The following is an 18,815-nucleotide window of genomic DNA, read 5'->3' as shown; positions in this document are numbered from 1 at the left end:
TTAGAACGCGCTCTGCTAACTGTGCAGTAAGCAGCGACTGCGCTTTATATTTATTTGTTGAATAATTTAATTTCTAGACTTACAATCTTAATGAAACTTTTAGAGCGTAATCATACGGTAAAAATGTATGTACGTTCCAAAGCACAAGTCTCTAGTACTTGAAATACGCCTTTTACAAAGGTGAGGGTGAGGGGTGGATATAGAGGTGGGGGGTAAATTACAACAAAAATCGAAATTATATAAAATACTTATAAGTCTACATTTAAAATCTGGAATCTCTAGCTCTAAAGGTGTAGGAGATATAATTAATTAACTAGCTTTCGGTAAGGTTTGTGATCGATAATAAAATATCGGGAGTAGTTATGGATATATAGAGAAAAACTTGATATGCGCGTGATATACACGGACCTATACCTATACCTTCTGAGATCGACGCCTTCATACATACGGACGGACGAACAGACAGACGGACAGGGCCAAATCGACTTAGCACGTCGCCCTGATCAAGAATATATATACTTTGTGGGGTCTGCCACGCCTCCTTCTGCCTGTTACATACTTTTAACAAAACCATTATACCCTGATTTCCTATTTTCAATGGGTTCAGGGTATAATTAAACCGAAATATGTAAATCCATGTTCGTCTATATGCCTGTTCATTCGTTCTTCTGCCCGTCGATACGCTCGCCTATCCGTCCTTCAAGTAGCTCTTTACATTAGTCAGGATATCTTCTAGTCCGGCAGTCCCGACTAAAGCATATTTTTTAATATTTTCAAATTAATGTTGATATTTATTATAAACATATTTTTCATTTAAAAATCCCCACATACACAACTTCTTAGTACTTTGCCTTCATTCTAAATTTCAAGTAGGCCCTAGATATTTAATTTACCACAAACTAACACAATGATCATATTCTATAAACAAACTTTACATTCTAACTAACACAAAAAGCTCTTGCTTATTTTTAAGCAACAAAAAAAAACAAAAAAAAACAAAAAAAAACAATAAAAAAATATAATTTAAATAAATCAAAACAAACTTAAAAACTAAGGAAAAACTAAAAAAAGGTAAGCAACTTGAATTAATTTTAAAAACAGCAATAAAAAACCGAAAACTTTTGCATATAGCAAAAACAGAAAATGGATGAAAAGAGAATTGACTTTGGCGTTTTAGACTTTGATACGTATGAGGACTATCTAGAATCATATACAACCAAGCAGGACAAACAATATTTGCGAAGCCATGATGTGATCGCAAGATATCTGAAATTGGGCTACCGCGCCACGAGTGCCCCATATGATGCGGCCGAGTTTAAAAGGCGTCAGTTTCTGGCCATGCATGCGTTACGGCCTAAAACCTCGAATGATCAATGCTTCAGTAGATTTTTGTCGCCAAATAACACAGATCCCGTGCTGTTGCAGTTCAAGGAACGTGAATTTCCCATATACTCCAAGATCTTAGCGGTAAGTGGAAAATAGAAACTTATTCGACAATTCAAACTTGCCGCCGACAGACAATCGTCTTCACAATGTACACGGATAAGAAGGGATCCGAAATTTCAGCGTATATCGATTTGGGCATGAGCTGGGCGAACACGACGCGTCAAGCGTACAATCATGCCAACTGGAAGGGCATCTACGAGGGGCGAGCCCATCTGCGGCCGATGCCGCATCATCTCAGTTATCGTAATGCCCAATACAATGTATTCTACTATACGGACAGCGAAAACTTTAAGGTAGTGCACGACGATCGCTACGGCCTAATGTTTATGCACAAGGGCGATCACAAGTATCTGCCAGTTGGAGGTCATGATAATCCCTTCAATCGCAACGTGCATCGCTCCACAGTGATCTCGCCCAAGTACGGCTCGGTCATATTCTACGATCATACGCTGCGCAAGAAGGTCTAGAACTATCTTGCAAATCCTGATTGACAAAATTAAGTGCAATGTATCAGAAATCGTATAGTATGAGTAAAGAGTAAAACAATTCGCTGGCTTTCACCCAAAAAAAAAAAAAAAAAAAAAAAAAAATCAGAGCATTTCTCCCTCATTTCTTTTTGTTTAGAATACGTTTAGCACAACAAACAACAGAGGGCGCCCTCTCTCTCTCTCTCTCTCTCTCTCTGTCTCTGTGCAGATTCTCATTTGGGCTTCCTATGCTTGCATATCTTTATACTCATTCACGAGGTTAAAAGAGTATGTTGGTTTTGTGAAATTTACAGCTAACTGTCCATTCGTTATTCCGTCCGTCCTTCAATCTATCAGTCGATCTGATCTTGTAATGCAGCTGAAGTTGGAGCTAGGACTGCAAAGTTTTTCCTTCCACCTTTACCAATAGAGATTCAACTGTTTCTGATGAGTATTATGCTGTCGGGAGCATGCGAGTGCAACATTCTTACATGTTTATTATTAGCATAGTTCACTTTACATATATATAAATATATGTATTTCGACATATATATGGGCGACATAGCTCATTGTATTGCGGGCCTTCGTACGTTTTAGTTGCAAATTTTTACATCATCAGTAAAATGCAGTAGAATGCATAAATATCAATAAAATATTGAGAAAATCAAATGATTATCAAATATTACGCCCCCTTCTGCTGGTTGCTGCTGCATTGGGCTGCAGCCAGGGAGAAGTTTAATGTGGGTAAGTTCAAAAAATAAAATATTGGAAAAACAATAAAAGCCAAAAACTGGGTCAAATTCATTTCGAGAATTTTTGTCCGCTGTTCAGGCATCATTTTCACATCGGACAAGGATGAGGCGGAAATTGCATTTCGCACGGCTGTGGACCGTGCAAATATTTTGGAACGAAATATAGAACTTGTTCCCGTTGTGCTCTATGCCAATACTGAGGACAGTTTTATAATGGAGAAAACGGGTATGTCTCGAGAAATAATTGGATAAAGCAATATATATGTATATATATCGTATATATATTTTTATTTCAATTGCAGTTTGTGAGCTGATTTCGCAGGGCTGCATTGCTATTTTTGGACCCAGTACGGGCAGCAGCTCAGGTAAGTTTCTTATTCAGAATTTTATTCGAGTTCAATTCATTCATGTTGTGCATCTAGACATAGTTGCCTCCATATGCCATACGCTGGATATACCCCATATTGTTTACGATTGGCTGCCGGATAATCGACAATACGAACACACATCGATGACCCTCAATATGCATCCGGATAATCTGCTGCTGGCAAGTGGATTTGCCGAAATCGTGCAAAGTTTCGGCTGGCGCAGCTTTACAATTGTCTATGAATCGGAGAGAGGTAGGTTTAAGTAGTGGAAATATCAAGTGTGAGAGCTATAGTTAGAGATTGGAATGTTTACGCAAGATTATATATCATATTATCATCATGAAATAATCAGAGAATCATCATAAGTGGAAAGCTCGTAAGCAAAGAAAGCGAAATGCAAATTGATCTCACTTGGTTATGTGGAATAAGAGTTAAAATAGTTTCGTATTTTTAGCTTGATTTCGTTATTCGATATTTATACCCTAAGCCCGTTGAAAATGAAAAATCAGAGTATATTGGTTTTAAGAAGGATGCGTGTCAGACCCCATAAAGTTTATATATATTCTTGATCGGGGTGACGAGCTGAGTCGTCCGTCCGTCTGTCTGACCGTATGCTTGAACGCGTCGAAGATATTAGAGCTACATGTGCCTTTTTTTGTGTAAGCCGTAAAGAAGCTTTGTAATTATTATTGAAATATCAGTTGCTCGAAGGGTTCAGGGGATCTCGTAGTCGAGCAATCTCGACTAGCGCTTTCTTACTCGTTTTTATAGGGTTTACTTACGCTAATATAACTACATTATTGGAAGGCATATAATCCTAATTGAGTAATTGAGAAAACGTTATAATCCATTAATCCTATTATTATATATCATTATCGCAGAGCTTCAACAACTGCAGGATATACTGCAAATAGGTGATCCGAGCAGCAATCCGACAACAGTCAGACAACTGAGTCCAGACGACGATCATAGACCCTTCTTAAAGGAAATTAAGCTATCCACTGATAATTGCCTTATTTTACACTGCTCGCCGGAGAATGTCTTAAAAGTTCTAGAACAAGCTCACGAGCTAAAAATGTTAGGTGAATATCAGGTGAGAAAGTGCAGAGATAAGAGTGTGCAATATAATAGAAATATTATATTTTTACTAATTATATTGTTTCTATCAATATCAGAGTGTTTTTATACCCCTCTTGGATACACACACCCTGGAGCTGGGTGACATTATGAATGTGGAGGCGAATATAACAACAGTTCGCTTGATGGATCCCACGGACTATCACATTAGGAACATTGTGCACGATTGGGAGGAGCATGAGAAGCGCGAAGAGCGATACTATAAAGTGCTGCCCACGCAGGTGAAGACGCAAATGATACTGCTGAACGATGCTGTGTGGCTCTTCTCCAAGGGCCTCTCAGAGCTCCAAATTTTGGACGAACTTTCGGCGCCCGAAATCGAATGTAAGCGCAAGAAGCCCTGGCAACATGGTCGGCGTATCATAGAGTTCATGAAGGCGGTAAGTGAATTATATGTCAAAACTACATCTAGTCTATATCCATGTATATATCTACAATATCATTATAATCTATATGTCGGGACGTTGCGTTTCTCGTTCTTGCCTTCTATCCCAACTGTGCATATAAACGAGTTCCCGGTGTCATTTAATTCTCTTTACCAAACTCTTTCATGCTCAGTTGTCTTTGACCAAGTGATTTCTTTTCTCCTGTCGAAACCTCTAATTCTAATCACTCCAATACTAAATCAATCGATGGATTCGAGCTACCAGTTTTTCTCAACACTACTGCATGAAGAAATCCCATAGTAACTTCAACAACAGTGTAATATCGCACTGGTACGACATATATATCTACTATATCATTTAATTCCACAGCGCTCTGAGGAAATTGGCACGGGTCGCGTCGACTTTAATGAGTACGGACAGCGCAGTTTCTTTACGCTGCGCTTCATGGAGATCGATGCCGGTGGATTTTTGGATCTGGCCACCTGGGATCCGGTCAATGGCCTGGACAGGCTCAACGATGACGAGGAGAGCGAAAAGCGTGTTGGCCAAAAGTTGTCCAACAAAACATTTATCGTCTCCTCGCGCATCGGTGCACCCTTCCTGACGTTGCGCGAGCCCGAAGAAGGCGAAATATTGCAGGGCAATGCGCGCTACGAGGGCTACTCCATAGATCTGATCGATAACATTGCGCGCATGCTGAACTTCAAGTACGAATTCCGCATGTCTCCAGATGGTAAATATGGCAGCTATAACAAAGTCACCCAGACATGGGATGGTATCGTGAAGCAGCTGCTCGACGGGGTAAGTAGGAACGAAACTTCAGATACCGTGATCCTTATATAGATATATGTAGATACGTTGATATATGTATGTAAAGAAATATATACATGTATTCAATTCTTTTGTAGAACGCAGATCTGGGCATTTGTGATCTGACAATGACCTCGAGCAGGCGTCAGGCAGTGGACTTTACGCCGCCTTTCATGAATCTGGGAATTAGTATCTTATTCTCTAAACCACCAATACCACCGACGGATCTGTTTTCGTTTCTATCGCCCTTCTCGCTGGACGTTTGGATCTATATGGGCTCTGCGTATCTGTTTATATCGCTATTGCTGTTTGCTTTGGCTCGCATGGCGCCCGATGACTGGGAGAATCCGCATCCTTGCAAGGAGCCGGAGGAGGTGGAGAACATTTGGTTTCTGAGCAACACAATGTGGCTATCCATTGGCTCTCTTATGGGTCAAGGTTGCGACATATTGCCCAAGTGAGTAGATTTCTAATGAATTGATTAAAGCAATGGAAAATTGATTTATTTTTTTATTTTTCGGTAGAGCCGCCTCAACACGTCTGGTGACTGGCATGTGGTGGTTCTTTGCCCTGATGATGTTGAACTCCTACACGGCCAACTTGGCTGCTTTTCTGACCAACTCGAGACAGGCCAGCTCCATTAATAGTGCCGAAGATCTCGCGGCCCAGACAAAGATCAAATATGGCGCTCTACAAGGTGGCTCCACAATGGGCTTCTTCAGGGACTCCAACTTCAGCATATATCAGAAAATGTGGACTGCAATGGAGAGTGCACAGCCATCAGTATTTACCAAAACAAATGACGAAGGCGTGGAACGAGTGCAAGTAAGTGTCAGAGTATGACGATAAAAATACTACGCACTGATCTACAGCTCAAGTATTTTTATTATTTAACTGACTAGTTATGCATAATTTAACAAACAAAAACACAATATTCATATCCACATACATTCTACTTTACTTTACTTTACTTTACTGTTCTCCACACATACAAACACCCATTTATACATATTTACACTCAGGACAGCCATCATTCTTAACTAAAGCCGAGCGTGCTTGGCGAGTGCAAGTGAGACAAGCTTCAAAGTTAATATTGTCCGCTTTGCTGTTTTATGTTGATCTTCAGCGAAAATAACATGCGCAAGACAGAGACAACTATATAGTAACTACTTTGCGTGTTCACCGTTTTCCATTTCGTTTAGCATACAAAATTATGTATTTGTGTAGGTATGTAGTACATACTATGTACATACATGTACACACGTGTGGATGTAAGCATATGCTTGTTTGTATTTACACAATATATGCAAGCTTCATTATTTTTACACAGTTACATATAAATACAGTGGTCAAATATAAAAAAAAGCAAACGACCATGCACATAAATAATCATTGTTAATTAAATGGTATTTTTAATAATCAATGTTGACTTAAGAAGTAATAGCGCCACTGTAAATACAGACAAAATACAAATAGAGAAGACGAGCGGCAAGCGATTACCGCTTTTTCTTTGCAATGACTTTTTGACTCTCTGAGAGCTAGAGCGCAGCAGTGATGCCTATTCTTCAACACTTGGCAAGCCAATTAGTATTATAGCTAGAAAAAGCTAAATAAAAATTGTAAGACTAAAAATCGCAAAATGCAGTGATATGTCAATCTAAATAAACAGCGCGAAAATGACCAGATTTTCAACACGATACATAAGTTATACTCTTTCTATATTTCTATATTAATTTAACCGCTTATCTTGCCATTTGAATACCAATTTACGGCTGCCTCATATATATTTTCTCGTTATTTATGTATTTCTCATTGCAGAAAGGAAAAAATATGTATGCTTTCCTAATGGAGTCCACCACACTGGAGTACAATGTGGAGCGTAAATGTGATCTAATGCAAATTGGCGGCTGGCTGGATTATAAGAGTTACGGCATCGCAATGCCCTTTAGTAAGTGAACTTGTGACGTAAGCCAAGAGCAGCGCGTTAAAATTTCTATGCTTGTCTAGATTCACCCTATCGCAAACAGATCAGCGGCGCCGTTTTGAAGCTGGGTGAACTGGGCGTGCTCGCTGAGCTGAAGCGCAAGTGGTGGAAGGAGATGCATGGCGGCGGCAGCTGCAAGGGCGATGACGAAGGAAACGCTGATACTCCGGAGCTGGGCCTGGAGAATGTCGGCGGCGTATTTCTGGTCCTGGGACTGGGACTGATGTCCGCCATGGTGTTGGGCTGTACAGAATTTTTCTGGAATGTGAAATCGGTGGCCATCGAGGAAAAGGTAAGTAGGAAAAAGATCTATTGCAACCTCTTATTCTCCAACAATTTTTTGTTTGTTTCACAGATCTCGCTGAAGGAGGCCCTCAAGGCGGAAGTGATGTTTGCCTTGCGCATTTGGATCACCACAAAGCCGGTGCACACAAGTGTCGGGTCAAGTTCTTCGTCTTCCTCTTCGTCTTCCGGCTCTTCATCAAAGTCGAAAGCTTCTAAATCGCATTCGACACGCTCAAAGCACTCATCCAAATCCTTGGGCCTATCCAGCAAAGATCATGATGCGGATTCCTCTGTGCACAGCAAGCTCAAGAAGATTGGATCCATGTTCTCGCTTAAATCTCAGAAGGCAAATTCGCCGCCGCTTGAAATTGGCTGGAAGTTGGATAAATCTACTCAAATGAGTGTTGCATCAACGCCACGTGATGAGGTGGAGGAGGAGCCGGTGGTGGAAGAGGAGCGTCCAGCTGAGCGACGTCATCATCATCATCATCACCACCATCATCATCATCATCGCCAACATCAGCAACAGGATCAGTTGATGGGTCAGCGAGCTAGTAAATTGAGCAATGGAGTTTAAAGATTTTTGATCGGTTTCCGTTATTCAAAGAGTTTTTAAGCCATTTATACTTATTTGTCGGAGTTTCTCAATACCACTAACAACAGTACACATACACATATAAATCCATTCAATTTCGTATTTGCTTCTTCACTCATTCACACGAGAGATTTAAGCAAAATGCAATTGAAGACATTGGCTGCTCTGCAGCTCTCTCACTCACACTTCTCAACTTTGATTGACAATTGACTGCTTGATTCTTTACGCTCTGTTCACGAAATCACTCTCTCTCTCTCTCTCTCTCACTCTCGCGCAAGTGGTTTCAATTCTTTACGTTGTGGTGTTCGGTCTTGTGGGATGCTGCTTTAATGTGCACCTGATGCTCCCACAATAAGACTCAAAAATGCTATGCAAACAACGATCAACAGTTATTTTCGAGCTATGATAAATAGCAATGAGACTTACTCAAGAGCAAAGTGAGTGATTAGCAGCATTGCAATTGAGTGATTTGCTTTGTTTGTATTCTTAATATGTATGTATGGATGCATATATGTACATATGAATCTTTGTATGTGAGCATTGCTTGGAAGGTTATGTAAAAGCTGATGCTTATGCACAAAAGCGTATGTAAATGTATGTATATATGTATATACATGCATATGCGCTGTTTATTCTTTATGTCTACATAAATGTTTAGGATGTTTGGTCTGTTGTATGGTTACTGTAATACTCGACTATATACAAGTTTTGGAATTCACTGCTTAAAAGTCAATGAAAAAATATTTTTTAAAATAGATAATAATATGCATTTATAAAGAATTTTGAATTCGATGAAACAACATTTAATATGTATTTGATAAGAGAATATAAATGGCTTAAAAATCTCTTTGATGTGTAGTAGAGCTTCCCAAAAAAGTATTATAAATAACTATTTAATTTGTTAAGCCCCTCTGAAAAAAAAAACACTATTATTTATTTCAGTTTTTGCAGCTTAATTTTGTATTTTTTTTTTTTTTCTTGATTCTGTTTTGAACATTTGTTTTAGAATTTGTTGCTGTAATACAATTTGTTTTAAGTTAATTGATTGCAAATCTCAGATTGTTTATCTTGTAGTTTTGTATATCTAAATTGTATTGTTATTTTTAATATTTCGTTTACCTTAAAGCTAACATTTTCATTTAATACTTAGTCGATATTTTAAAATTTTTAAATATTTGCAATATTTCATATTTTTACTGTTACACATATATAATATTTACTTGCAAAGCTAATTGAATACGTTTGTTGTTGCTCATTGTTTAAGGTACATTAGTTGATTATCTTTCTCTCCGACAGTTCGCCTTTTTATCTCCGTTTTTTTTTTTTTTTTTTTTTTTTGAATTTTTTTGGACTGTTTAAATACTAATAAAAATATATGTATTATACAAAGTTTGATTTTTAATTGAATAAAAAGAGCGCTGACAGAGAGATCGTGAGAGAGACAGAGATGGAGAGGGAAAGAGAGCGAACGGAATGAGATATTTATCTGAGATATATCTGAGAGAAATTTTAGAAACAGCTTTAGCTGTATAACATATATACAAAAGCAAATATTACTTGATATAAATTCAAAATAAATTCTATAACTAAAATACTTTTTTTTTACATTTTTCTCTTTCGAGTATATATATATTTTTTTGTATTCTTTTCTTTTGTACTTAAAATAATTAAATCGCTCTAAATAATTAGCTAAATTTTGTTTTTTTTTTTTTTTTGTATTTTTTTGTTAGATATATATTGTTTTCAATATTTCTTTTTTTTTTTTTTTTTTTTTACGGGTTGGAAATGCAGATAGTTTTTCTTCTTCAACCACACTGTGCTTTATCCAGAAAGACAATATCCCGTACGCTGCCGCGCCGTGGTCAATCCTTTGCTGTTAGGGCCACAGGTGGAAATTGGCGCTCGTCGTACAGCTTTGTGGGCGTGTCAATGGCATCGCAGAGCTTGCGAAACTTGGCGGAATCTAAAAAAAAAATAAATCTTAAATTATTATTTTTATTTCAGTTTGATGATTATTTTACTGTTTATTTTAATTATTTTCTTATTAAATTAGTATTTTAATTTATTTTTTATTATATTACTTTTTATTTTAATTATTTTTGTTTTTGTTTTTTTTTTTTTAAATATTTTCTCAAAATAATTATTATCCGTAATATTATTATAATATTTATTATTGATTTATAATTATTAATTTAATTTAGTGCTAAGCTTAAAGTTTATTATTCATTAATTGTTGCTTCTTATTAATTTATATTATTTTTATTATTTTACATATATTATTATATATATGATTATATATTTCTATTATTTATTTAGATTTTGATTTTATTATATTATTTATTTATTGTCTTTTGTTATTATTATTAATTTCTTTATATATAATATAATTATATATATAATATTATATACAATATATATATATATATAATTTAATTTGAATTTGTATTATCTATTAATTTTTCATCATTCATATTTAACTTCATTTTTATTTTATTATATAGTTCTTTTTCTTTTTTAAGTAATGCCCTATTATTTTTATCAAATCGCCACTCACCTGACATGGCATCCGCCTGCTCGCCGCGTAGTATGCCCGCATAGCTGTTGTCCGCCACGGGATCGGGATTCTCGATCAGCACGCTGGCCGCACAGCTCTTGAGCATGGTCAGCGATTGCTGTGGGAGCGCCTTGGGGGTTTGGGCCTTCAGCACGCTCTCGCTCAGCTGCAGCTCGATGACATCCTCGAGAGCACCCCTCAAGTCGTGCACGGCCAGCAGCTTGCAGACGCCTCCGCGCTCCGCATTGAAGTCGTGAATGTAGAGGAATCCATCCTCGCAGGCGATCAGGAGGCGCAGCTCCTTTTGTACGCGGGTCAGGGCGCAAATGTTCCTAAGGCCGGGCTGGGGCAACACCACGGTGGCGAAGGCGCGATCCTGGGCCAGCACGTCGCTGACCTGGGCGGGCAGAAGCAGCGAGGACATCGCCTTGGTGAACATGCCGCCCCAGGTGGCCGCTGTGCTGCCGCCAGGCGTTGCTTCAGCGGCCTCCTCAGTAGTGCATCCGGCAGTGTTCGCTGCTGGCGCTGCAGAAGAGGAACTCGTCTTGGTCGTCGTCGTGGCTGTTGCTTGCTCCTTGGCATTGCTATCTGATTTGGCGGCAACTTCAGCTGGAGCAGAAAAGATTGGTTAGAGAAGAACAGCTTTCTTTCGTAATCCCATTGACTCACCTATTGCTTTCAGCTCCGCCACTTCCACAGCCCGGCTGTCGATCTTGAAGACATGGACCGTCTCCGTGTTGGAGGAGGCGCACAGATAATCGCCGGCCGCCGCAAAGACCAGCGAGGCGATCCTCACGCAGCGCTTCACGCCGCGCCTGAACTCCTGCACCCGCTGGCCGTTCTTCACGCAGAAGACGCGTATCACAGTGCCGCGCTCCGAGGCGGTGGCCAGCAGTGCGCCGCTGGGCGAGAACGTGAGCGCTGAGAGGGGCGTGTCATGGGCCTTGATCGTCATGCCAGTGCGCAACTTATTGGCATTGAAGATGCGCAGCTCGCCGCTGGCCTGGCAGATCGGGAACGCCAGATGGGAGTTCAGTGAGAGCGCACAGAGACCCAGCTCATTGGGTGCGATATTCTCAATGGAATGCAGGATCTTCATGTCGCGTATGTCATGTATGTGTATGCTCTCCGCCAGGCAGACAATCAAACGTTGCCGATTCATGCGCACGCACAATATCTCCGAGGGATAGAAGCAATTGCAGATGTCCTGTTTCTTCTTAAAGTGCAGCATCTTCAGGCAGTTGGGCTTCTGTGAGGTGACCAGCACCACCAGTGAACTGTTGAAGAGCCGCTCCACAATGCGTATTTGCTCTGTATTGTCCTTGGCGAAGATCTCCTCAACCTTGTCCTGGCCGGCAATCGAATACAGACGCAGTCCCGCGCTGCTCAGCACAGAAAGTGAGCTGTGCGACGTTAAAGAAAAGATAATTGGGCATATTTAGTATATTTCTTCATAAGAACGTAGCATTTAAAACTACTTCAATGAAATTAATTTATTACCATATTTAATGAATTATTTAGCGATAATTTAAAGCAATCAGCATCTTTCAAATTAATTCCATATACATACAAATGCATTTAGTTTATTATTCAACATAAGAAATTTCGATTGCATCCCACTTCCCTCTCAATTCAATTCACATACACATTCCAATTCCCTCCTCCTTTTCATTTATTAAATTATGAGCCCTCTCGGGCTTCCAAAAATTGCCGTAGTGGACGGTATTTCACGTCCCCATGGCGGGGTATTGGTTAAAGTTTTCAACTAGCAATAATCGCACCTCAGTAGAACTTCATTGGTTACGATATCGCCTCTGCGCAAAGATAACCTAACTCGCCTAAGCAACGGCTACTCCATGCGCGCCCAGTCATAACCAGTTGAGAATTCTAAGTAACCTAGCCATAAATATACTCAAGCATACAAACGTTTCGTTTGCAAATTTCGATAGCATGCTTTTCGGCTGCACTTTTGTTGTTGTGTGTGTGTGAGCACTCGGCAAATGCATCCCTTTTTGTCCTCTATTAGCATTTGGGTTTTTAATTGGGAAGGGAAGTGCCGCAAATGCATTGGGAAAGAGGGTTAATGGTCAGCGGCAGCTGCATAAGGAATAGTTTTTATGAGTAGTTTTAAGGGTTGTTATTGAAAATTTTTAATACAGGAACATTTTTAAAAATAATTTTACTTTAATTGGCATAGAAAAAATAAATTAAAAACAACTTTTTGATTTGGTTGCGCTGGCATTCGAACCCGCAACCTTGACACACTTTTGATATGCAGTCAGCAAGACATGACACGCTGTAAAAATAAAAAAAATAAAAATAAACATTTATATGTATATATAAAGAGCAGAATAAGTATGCGTAATAGGTAATAGGTAATAGCTCTGACTATACGTCAGCAAATAATCATTCAACTTTGTTTATGCATAAATAATAATAGAAAAGAAATAACAACTAAAAGCAGTAAGAAATATAAGAGCAGTTTAGAGCTGAGCAGCGTGTGAAAGAGCGTGACAGCTATACGTATGCAAAAATACCAAATGCAGACAAATACCAGCGTAGTGTTTTTTAGTTCATTTTTAATTCATTCTAAGCATTCTAGTTCATTTTAATAGTATTTTCAATTGTTGCTAAACTTTAATTGAGATCCCGCTAACAATTGCTTTGGCGCGCATTTCAACTTTTGTACTTTGTACTTATTGCTAATAGAGGACAACTAACTATATTAAATCACTTGGCGACAATTGAGATTCGCCCTCGGCCAAATAAATGTGCAGCGCCTTATAAAGCAATGCAATGCCCAGCTGCTTCTTCTGCTTCATCGTCCAAATCTGCGCCGGCCCATAGTAATCCCCGCGCTTCAAATTGGTCAAATGCGTCAGGCCCAGAGCATCGATGATGGCTGCCTCCCTCGTGTACGCATCCGTGGGCATTATGTTGTGAAAGACATGCAGGCAGACGACGCCGCTGCCATGCTGCCAAATGTCCAGGATGCGCTGCAGCTTCTTGCTCCCAGCCTTGGCATTTCCCGCCGGCGGCGACTTGAACAGCTCCGGCATCAGCAGGCCACGTCCAGTTGGACGCTTTTTCCCATTTTCCGACGGCTGCTGGTGCTGCTGCAGGTGGAGGCGCGTATGCTGACGCATTGCATCATACAGATGGGCATAGGGCCGGGAGCACTTGCCTTTGCCCACATAGAAAATGGCATCCAGGAAGCGAGACCAAATGCTTAGAGGATCCACAAACGCTCGCTCTCCCGGCAAATTCCTCGAGATCCTCGGATCTATCAGCATATAGATGAAGCTCTGCTTCAGATGCCCCTCCCGCAGCTGTTTCCCACTGCCCCCAGCTCCAGCTGTGGCAAAGTGCTGCGCTGAGGCGCTCTCGTGCACCATGAACCGCTCAATCTGCTCGTAATCCTCCTGCGACCTCAACGTATGATGCAGCTCCACGGAGTACTTGATCTGCGCCGCCTTCGCATGCTTCTGCGCCGCCAGCAGGGCCGCCGTGTTTCTCTTGTACTTGATCAACTGTTTGATATACAGCCGCTTGGTGGTGCGAGTAATGGGTCCCACTGGAGCGCCCAGCTGAGTCAGCTCTGCACGCAGTGCGTCCGTCTCGTAGTCCAGCGGCACTGTGAAATTTGTGCTCGCACTGCTATCCAGCTGAAGGGATGCTGGTGGGACTTCCAAGTGGTTCGGCATGCGCTTCGTCAGCTGCTTCTTGGGCTCGCCATTTTGGAGCAGCTTCGTCTCGTAGAAGACCAGGCCATTCTCGTCGTCCGTGTGCACATAGGCTTCGGTCATTTGCAGATAATAGGATTTGTCTTGCGGCTGCTTTTGTCTCTGCTTCTGCTGATCCCTCGTCTCCTGCTTCAACTGCTCTCGCTGCTCCTCCTCCTCCTCTGGGGCTGTATAGAAACTCTGCTCCAGCACACAAGCCTGAGCCACCTGCTCCACCAGCTGGCCAAAGGCAGCTCGACCTGCTGGAACGCTGGACTTCTCTGCCGGATCCTGTGCCGTCTGCCTCAAGCTCTGCTGCACATGCTGCTCGTAACTAAAGTCCTCCTGCGCCATAGCCTGCTCCACCAGCATCTCCACCTGTTGCTCCTGCAGCAACGACTTGCGGGCACGCGAACGCTCCACCTTATCCCGCCAGCTTTCGATCAGCGTGCGACGTCCGCACGTCGCCACATCCTGATTGTGCGTCAGTTCGGCCAGATGATCTCGCGTGAGGGCGAATAGATTGACTGACTGCTCGTGCTCCAGCTGCGGCTCCGGCTCCGAGTCATCTGGGAACCGTGGTTGCGGCTTGCCACGCCGATGCGTTATGTTGATGTAGTAGGGCGAGGTGACATCGTGATTGTACTTCAGCATCGCCTTGGGCGTCAAGGACTTCTGCTGCAGCTTCAGCTGCTGCTTCTCCCGGTAGATATGGTCGCGCATCAGCTGCAACACCTCGAAATGGCACTCCTCGATGGCATAGTGCACGGCCAGCTTGTGCTCATCGTCCTCAATGTCCGGCCGTGCTCCATGCTCCAGCAGCAGACGCACCAGCTCCGTTCGTCCATAGATCGCCGCAATGTGCAGGGCCGTCATGTTCCCATCGCAGCGCACATTCACATCTATCTGATCGCTGGCGAGAAAGCGTTCGAGTATACGCAACGCCAGCGCCTCGTTCGGCATGCCGCACACATAGTGCAGCGGGGCCAATCCTCGCTCGCAGGGCACGATGCCCGCATTGATGACGTTTCGATCCAGCATTGAGAATATATCCGCTTCGTTCTCATCCTCCAGGGCGTCGAGCAGTGTGAGAGCTAGAAAATTAGCGCGCTGCTCCATGGCGTGCGAATTGATTTTCCACACATACACGCTCTCTCACTCTCTCTTTCTCAGGTATATAATTACTCAATTATTTTCCAATTCTCGCCTTTTTTCAATGTCAAATGCAATTCGTGTTTGTTGTTGTTTATGTTTGGCTTGTGCTTGCTGCGCTTTGGTATTTTAGTTGGTATTTATTCAGTGCGACGCGCTGCCACACTGTTAGACAGTGCTGTTAAACGTGAGCGTTACGCGGGAAATTTGAATTCTACATTATCTGCTATAGCAAGTCATACCAAAAGCTTTTGAATGGCAATGAGAACATTTTGCTTAATTATTGTAATATTGTATATTATTTATAGATCTCGATATTAATATAATTATAATAAACATTTTGCATGATCGTCATATTCATATTATTCGTGTTTATTGAAGCAACAGTGCTGGTAAACAATCAAAAGACGCGGTACTTTCGAATATTGCTTGGCCAGCTTTGAAAAAAAAAAAAAAAAATACTGAAAGCTTTTAATTTTAATTGTTGTTGCATATGGGTTTTACACTTGAATTAATGCAAAGCCGTTTTAACCATGAACATGTTAGCATTTATTGTTATCACTTACTCGTAATTTATGTCAGACACGTTTGTCCGCCAAACCCCAAAACGATAAGCCAGAGCCAAAAATCTGGCGATGAGCGCAACACGTGTGTTACTCAGCCGTGTTTATTTTTGTTCTCAATGTTGTTGTTTTTTTTTTTTTTTTTTTTTTTTTTTTTTTATAGTATTAAAACTAGTTTTGCGCCAAAGGCGTTGTTGCAAAAAAATAATGGGGCTCAAGGCCGTGCTGAATTGTATGAGAGAGGCATTCAGATCCCCCTTGGAAAATTATAACATGACGGCCTTGTTTGCGGTTTTCTGTTTTTATTTTATTTTGCGATATTCCCCTTTGCGATGTTTACTAACAACAGCTAAACTAAAGCTCAGCATTCCACACATTTGCTCAATAATATTTTTGTATGTTTTCAATGACGCATCGGAAGCAAAAATGAAAACAATCATCAACACAAGCAAAGTGGACTTATAAATTAAAACGTTCGGGCAAAAGTGCTGATAAGGGTTCATTAGCATCAACAGAGAAAGGGATTAAAAGTAAGAGCTGAAATTTAAATACTCTAACATATACAAAAATAATTTATATATAATAAAGTTGGTCGCATTAATTTAAAGCTTTTAAACATAAATCAACTGTAACACGCTGACAATACAGTTTTAGTGAAATAAAAAAAATAAAATAATTAATTATAATTTTGTTACAATCTGTCTTGGAAAACTATATTCCCTTGCATTCACATAACGTATATGTAGGGTATAAGAGACGCAAAACGCACAGGCAAACAGCTGGTGTAAACAAAAACAGAGATATTATGAAATAACTGCACTATTCGTGCTCAATGTGCAATGGTCGTGATAGTAACACGTGTTCATAGTTGCTCAATCATTGCCATTATCATTATCACTATAATTGACTCGACTCGGCTCGACTCTACCGCTGCACCTTTGCCCTTGAACTTGACGCTTGATCGAATGTAAAGGCAAACGCCTAATTGAGTTCGATTTTGCTGTGCATTCACCTGCAAAAGGCTTTTAAAAGCAAATTGATTTGTTCTGATTAGAAAGCGTTTTGCATGCTATCTCTTTTTAGCGACCTGCTTTCTGAGTTCTTTGTTCTCGCTTTATGACGCGAGACTATCAGGCTTGTTATTGTTGCTGCTCATATAATTCAGTTTCCATGCATGTATGCGTGAGTGTGTGTGTGTGTGAATAATATACAAATATAAGAATGTACATATGATACACATACATAGCTTTAAGTGTTTTCTTTTTTGGATTTTCGCCATAAGCAGAAATATTGATTGTTTTTGTTTGTGCGTCACTTGCACTGGCGAGAGCAAAGTGCAAGAAAAATAGTGGAAGAAAGGGAGAGCAACCCATTAGATGCTCGCCAAGTAACGGTGGTTCGGGCAGCGAGATAACCGCAATATGACATCAGCTGAGCAAAAATAAACAATGCTTCCAAACAAAAACAAATTAGCAAAAAATTACAAAAAAAGAAGCTATACAAGTTTATTCAGCTTTCAAGTCAGTCACAAGCACTGTAGAAAATACATACAAAGCGAACAGCATCAGCTGTTGCGCATTTACAGTATGCTTGTGTGCTTGTTTGTTTGTGTATGCCTGTGTGTGCTGGCTACTGCTTATTACACTGTTTAGCAAACAACAATTGTGAGCGCTAACATTTCTGTTAATGTTAAGATGATGTCAGATTCACTCTAGCTAATTTTATGCCTAAACTTATGCACAATCGCGTTTTTTATATTTAATCAACTTTTTTTATTGATGCAGTCAGGTGATTTCTTTAATTTGCTGGTTAGTGTACTTGTTTGTCATTACCCATATTTCATAATAAATGTATGCATGTCATTCTTATTAGAACTGGTTGTTTGCATGTTCTAATAAGCAAAACGACGCCAATACACGCTCACACACACTTACACAAATAAACAGATACACACACTTACACGCACCCGTACTGATAGACGCTGTTACAGTTCAGCTATTAGCACCCATTGTTTCCCTGACCCGCTGTGCTCCACCTCCTCCCTCTTACCCACCAGCTGTTTCGCTTGTTTACTTGTCTCATTTGTCGTTTGTTGTATCGCAGTTTTTTTTTGCGATTATAATTTTTTTTTTGTTGCTCAATGACCTTCTTTATATCGAAGAAAGGCTGTGAGTAGGTGTGCAAAAGTTGGTCTGGGGTAGATATTGGGTAGCTAATTTGTTACAACTTACGTAAAATCCTGGTTGAAATTCATTTGATATGCTGCCATTTTAGAAATCTGTTACAGCTGTTTTTTTCAATGCGAAAAATTTCTTATTCCACACACACTTTCACTGCTTTTTCGCGTTTGATTCGTATTGATTTAAACTTTTGTTTGTTTTCTTTACTCTTTTTCGCAATTTAAAACGCAATAAATTAACAAAGAGTAAACACTGTGAGTCGCTTGAGATAGAAATTCGATTTTCACCGTTGTTTTTGTCCGTCTTTGTTGTTTTTCTACGCTCTTCTTATTTGCTTCTGTTACATTTTCAAACAAATGTTAATACCCCAATAGCTGAAACCATCTGAACATTGCCAATTGAGTAATTTCGTTA

General features: G+C 40.4%; 4 protein-coding genes and 1 non-coding gene across 6 annotated transcripts; 2 read left to right on the top strand and 3 right to left on the bottom strand.

The window, feature by feature from the left end:
- Positions 1 to 869: 869 nt before the first annotated feature.
- LOC6576756 (cilia- and flagella-associated protein 299) lies at positions 870 to 1,992 on the top strand. Its single transcript, XM_002002707.4, has 3 exons — positions 870 to 1,071; positions 1,132 to 1,467; positions 1,518 to 1,992. The coding sequence occupies exons 2-3, from the start codon at positions 1,144 to 1,146 to the stop codon at positions 1,911 to 1,913; spliced, it is 720 nt and encodes a 239-aa protein (XP_002002743.1). The 5' UTR covers positions 870 to 1,071; positions 1,132 to 1,143; the 3' UTR covers positions 1,914 to 1,992.
- A 498-nt stretch (positions 1,993 to 2,490) lies between these two features.
- Positions 2,491 to 8,976, top strand: LOC6576755 (glutamate receptor ionotropic, kainate 2). The gene is made up of 12 exons (XM_002002706.4): positions 2,491 to 2,657; positions 2,745 to 2,891; positions 2,968 to 3,030; positions 3,088 to 3,285; positions 3,915 to 4,126; positions 4,209 to 4,550; positions 4,926 to 5,357; positions 5,465 to 5,823; positions 5,891 to 6,191; positions 7,185 to 7,314; positions 7,374 to 7,642; positions 7,706 to 8,976. Exons 1-12 carry the CDS (start codon positions 2,582 to 2,584, stop codon positions 8,210 to 8,212), a joined length of 3,036 nt encoding a protein of 1,011 aa, XP_002002742.1. The 5' UTR covers positions 2,491 to 2,581; the 3' UTR covers positions 8,213 to 8,976.
- A 997-nt stretch (positions 8,977 to 9,973) lies between these two features.
- Positions 9,974 to 18,750, bottom strand: LOC6576754 (WD repeat domain phosphoinositide-interacting protein 2). Of its 2 annotated transcripts, XM_015165348.3 has the most exons (5): positions 18,453 to 18,750; positions 13,003 to 13,080; positions 11,454 to 12,187; positions 10,785 to 11,393; positions 9,974 to 10,193 (listed from the first exon to the last, which is right to left on the bottom strand). In XM_015165348.3, the coding sequence occupies exons 1-5, from the start codon at positions 18,488 to 18,490 to the stop codon at positions 10,093 to 10,095; spliced, it is 1,560 nt and encodes a 519-aa protein (XP_015020834.1). In that variant the 5' UTR covers positions 18,491 to 18,750; the 3' UTR covers positions 9,974 to 10,092. The 2 variants fall into 2 exon arrangements, with proteins under 2 accessions (XP_015020834.1, XP_002002741.2); XM_002002705.4 differs by lacking the exon at positions 13,003 to 13,080 and having other exon boundaries at positions 18,453 to 18,749.
- Positions 12,471 to 12,610, bottom strand: LOC6576753. The gene has a single exon (XR_047545.2). It is a non-coding gene; the product is annotated as a U4 spliceosomal RNA (small nuclear RNA).
- Positions 13,347 to 15,844, bottom strand: LOC6576752. Its single transcript, XM_044008972.1, has one exon. It carries the CDS (start codon positions 15,623 to 15,625, stop codon positions 13,505 to 13,507), a length of 2,121 nt encoding a protein of 706 aa, XP_043864907.1. The 5' UTR covers positions 15,626 to 15,844; the 3' UTR covers positions 13,347 to 13,504.
- Positions 18,751 to 18,815: the final 65 nt, after the last annotated feature.

This window comes from Drosophila mojavensis, unplaced genomic scaffold (genome assembly GCF_018153725.1).
Source record: "Drosophila mojavensis isolate 15081-1352.22 unplaced genomic scaffold, ASM1815372v1 contig_36, whole genome shotgun sequence".
Lineage (NCBI taxonomy): Eukaryota > Metazoa > Arthropoda > Insecta > Diptera > Drosophilidae > Drosophila > Drosophila mojavensis.
Note: the sequence above shows the minus strand (reverse complement) of the source record. Positions and strands in the feature narration are given on the sequence as shown.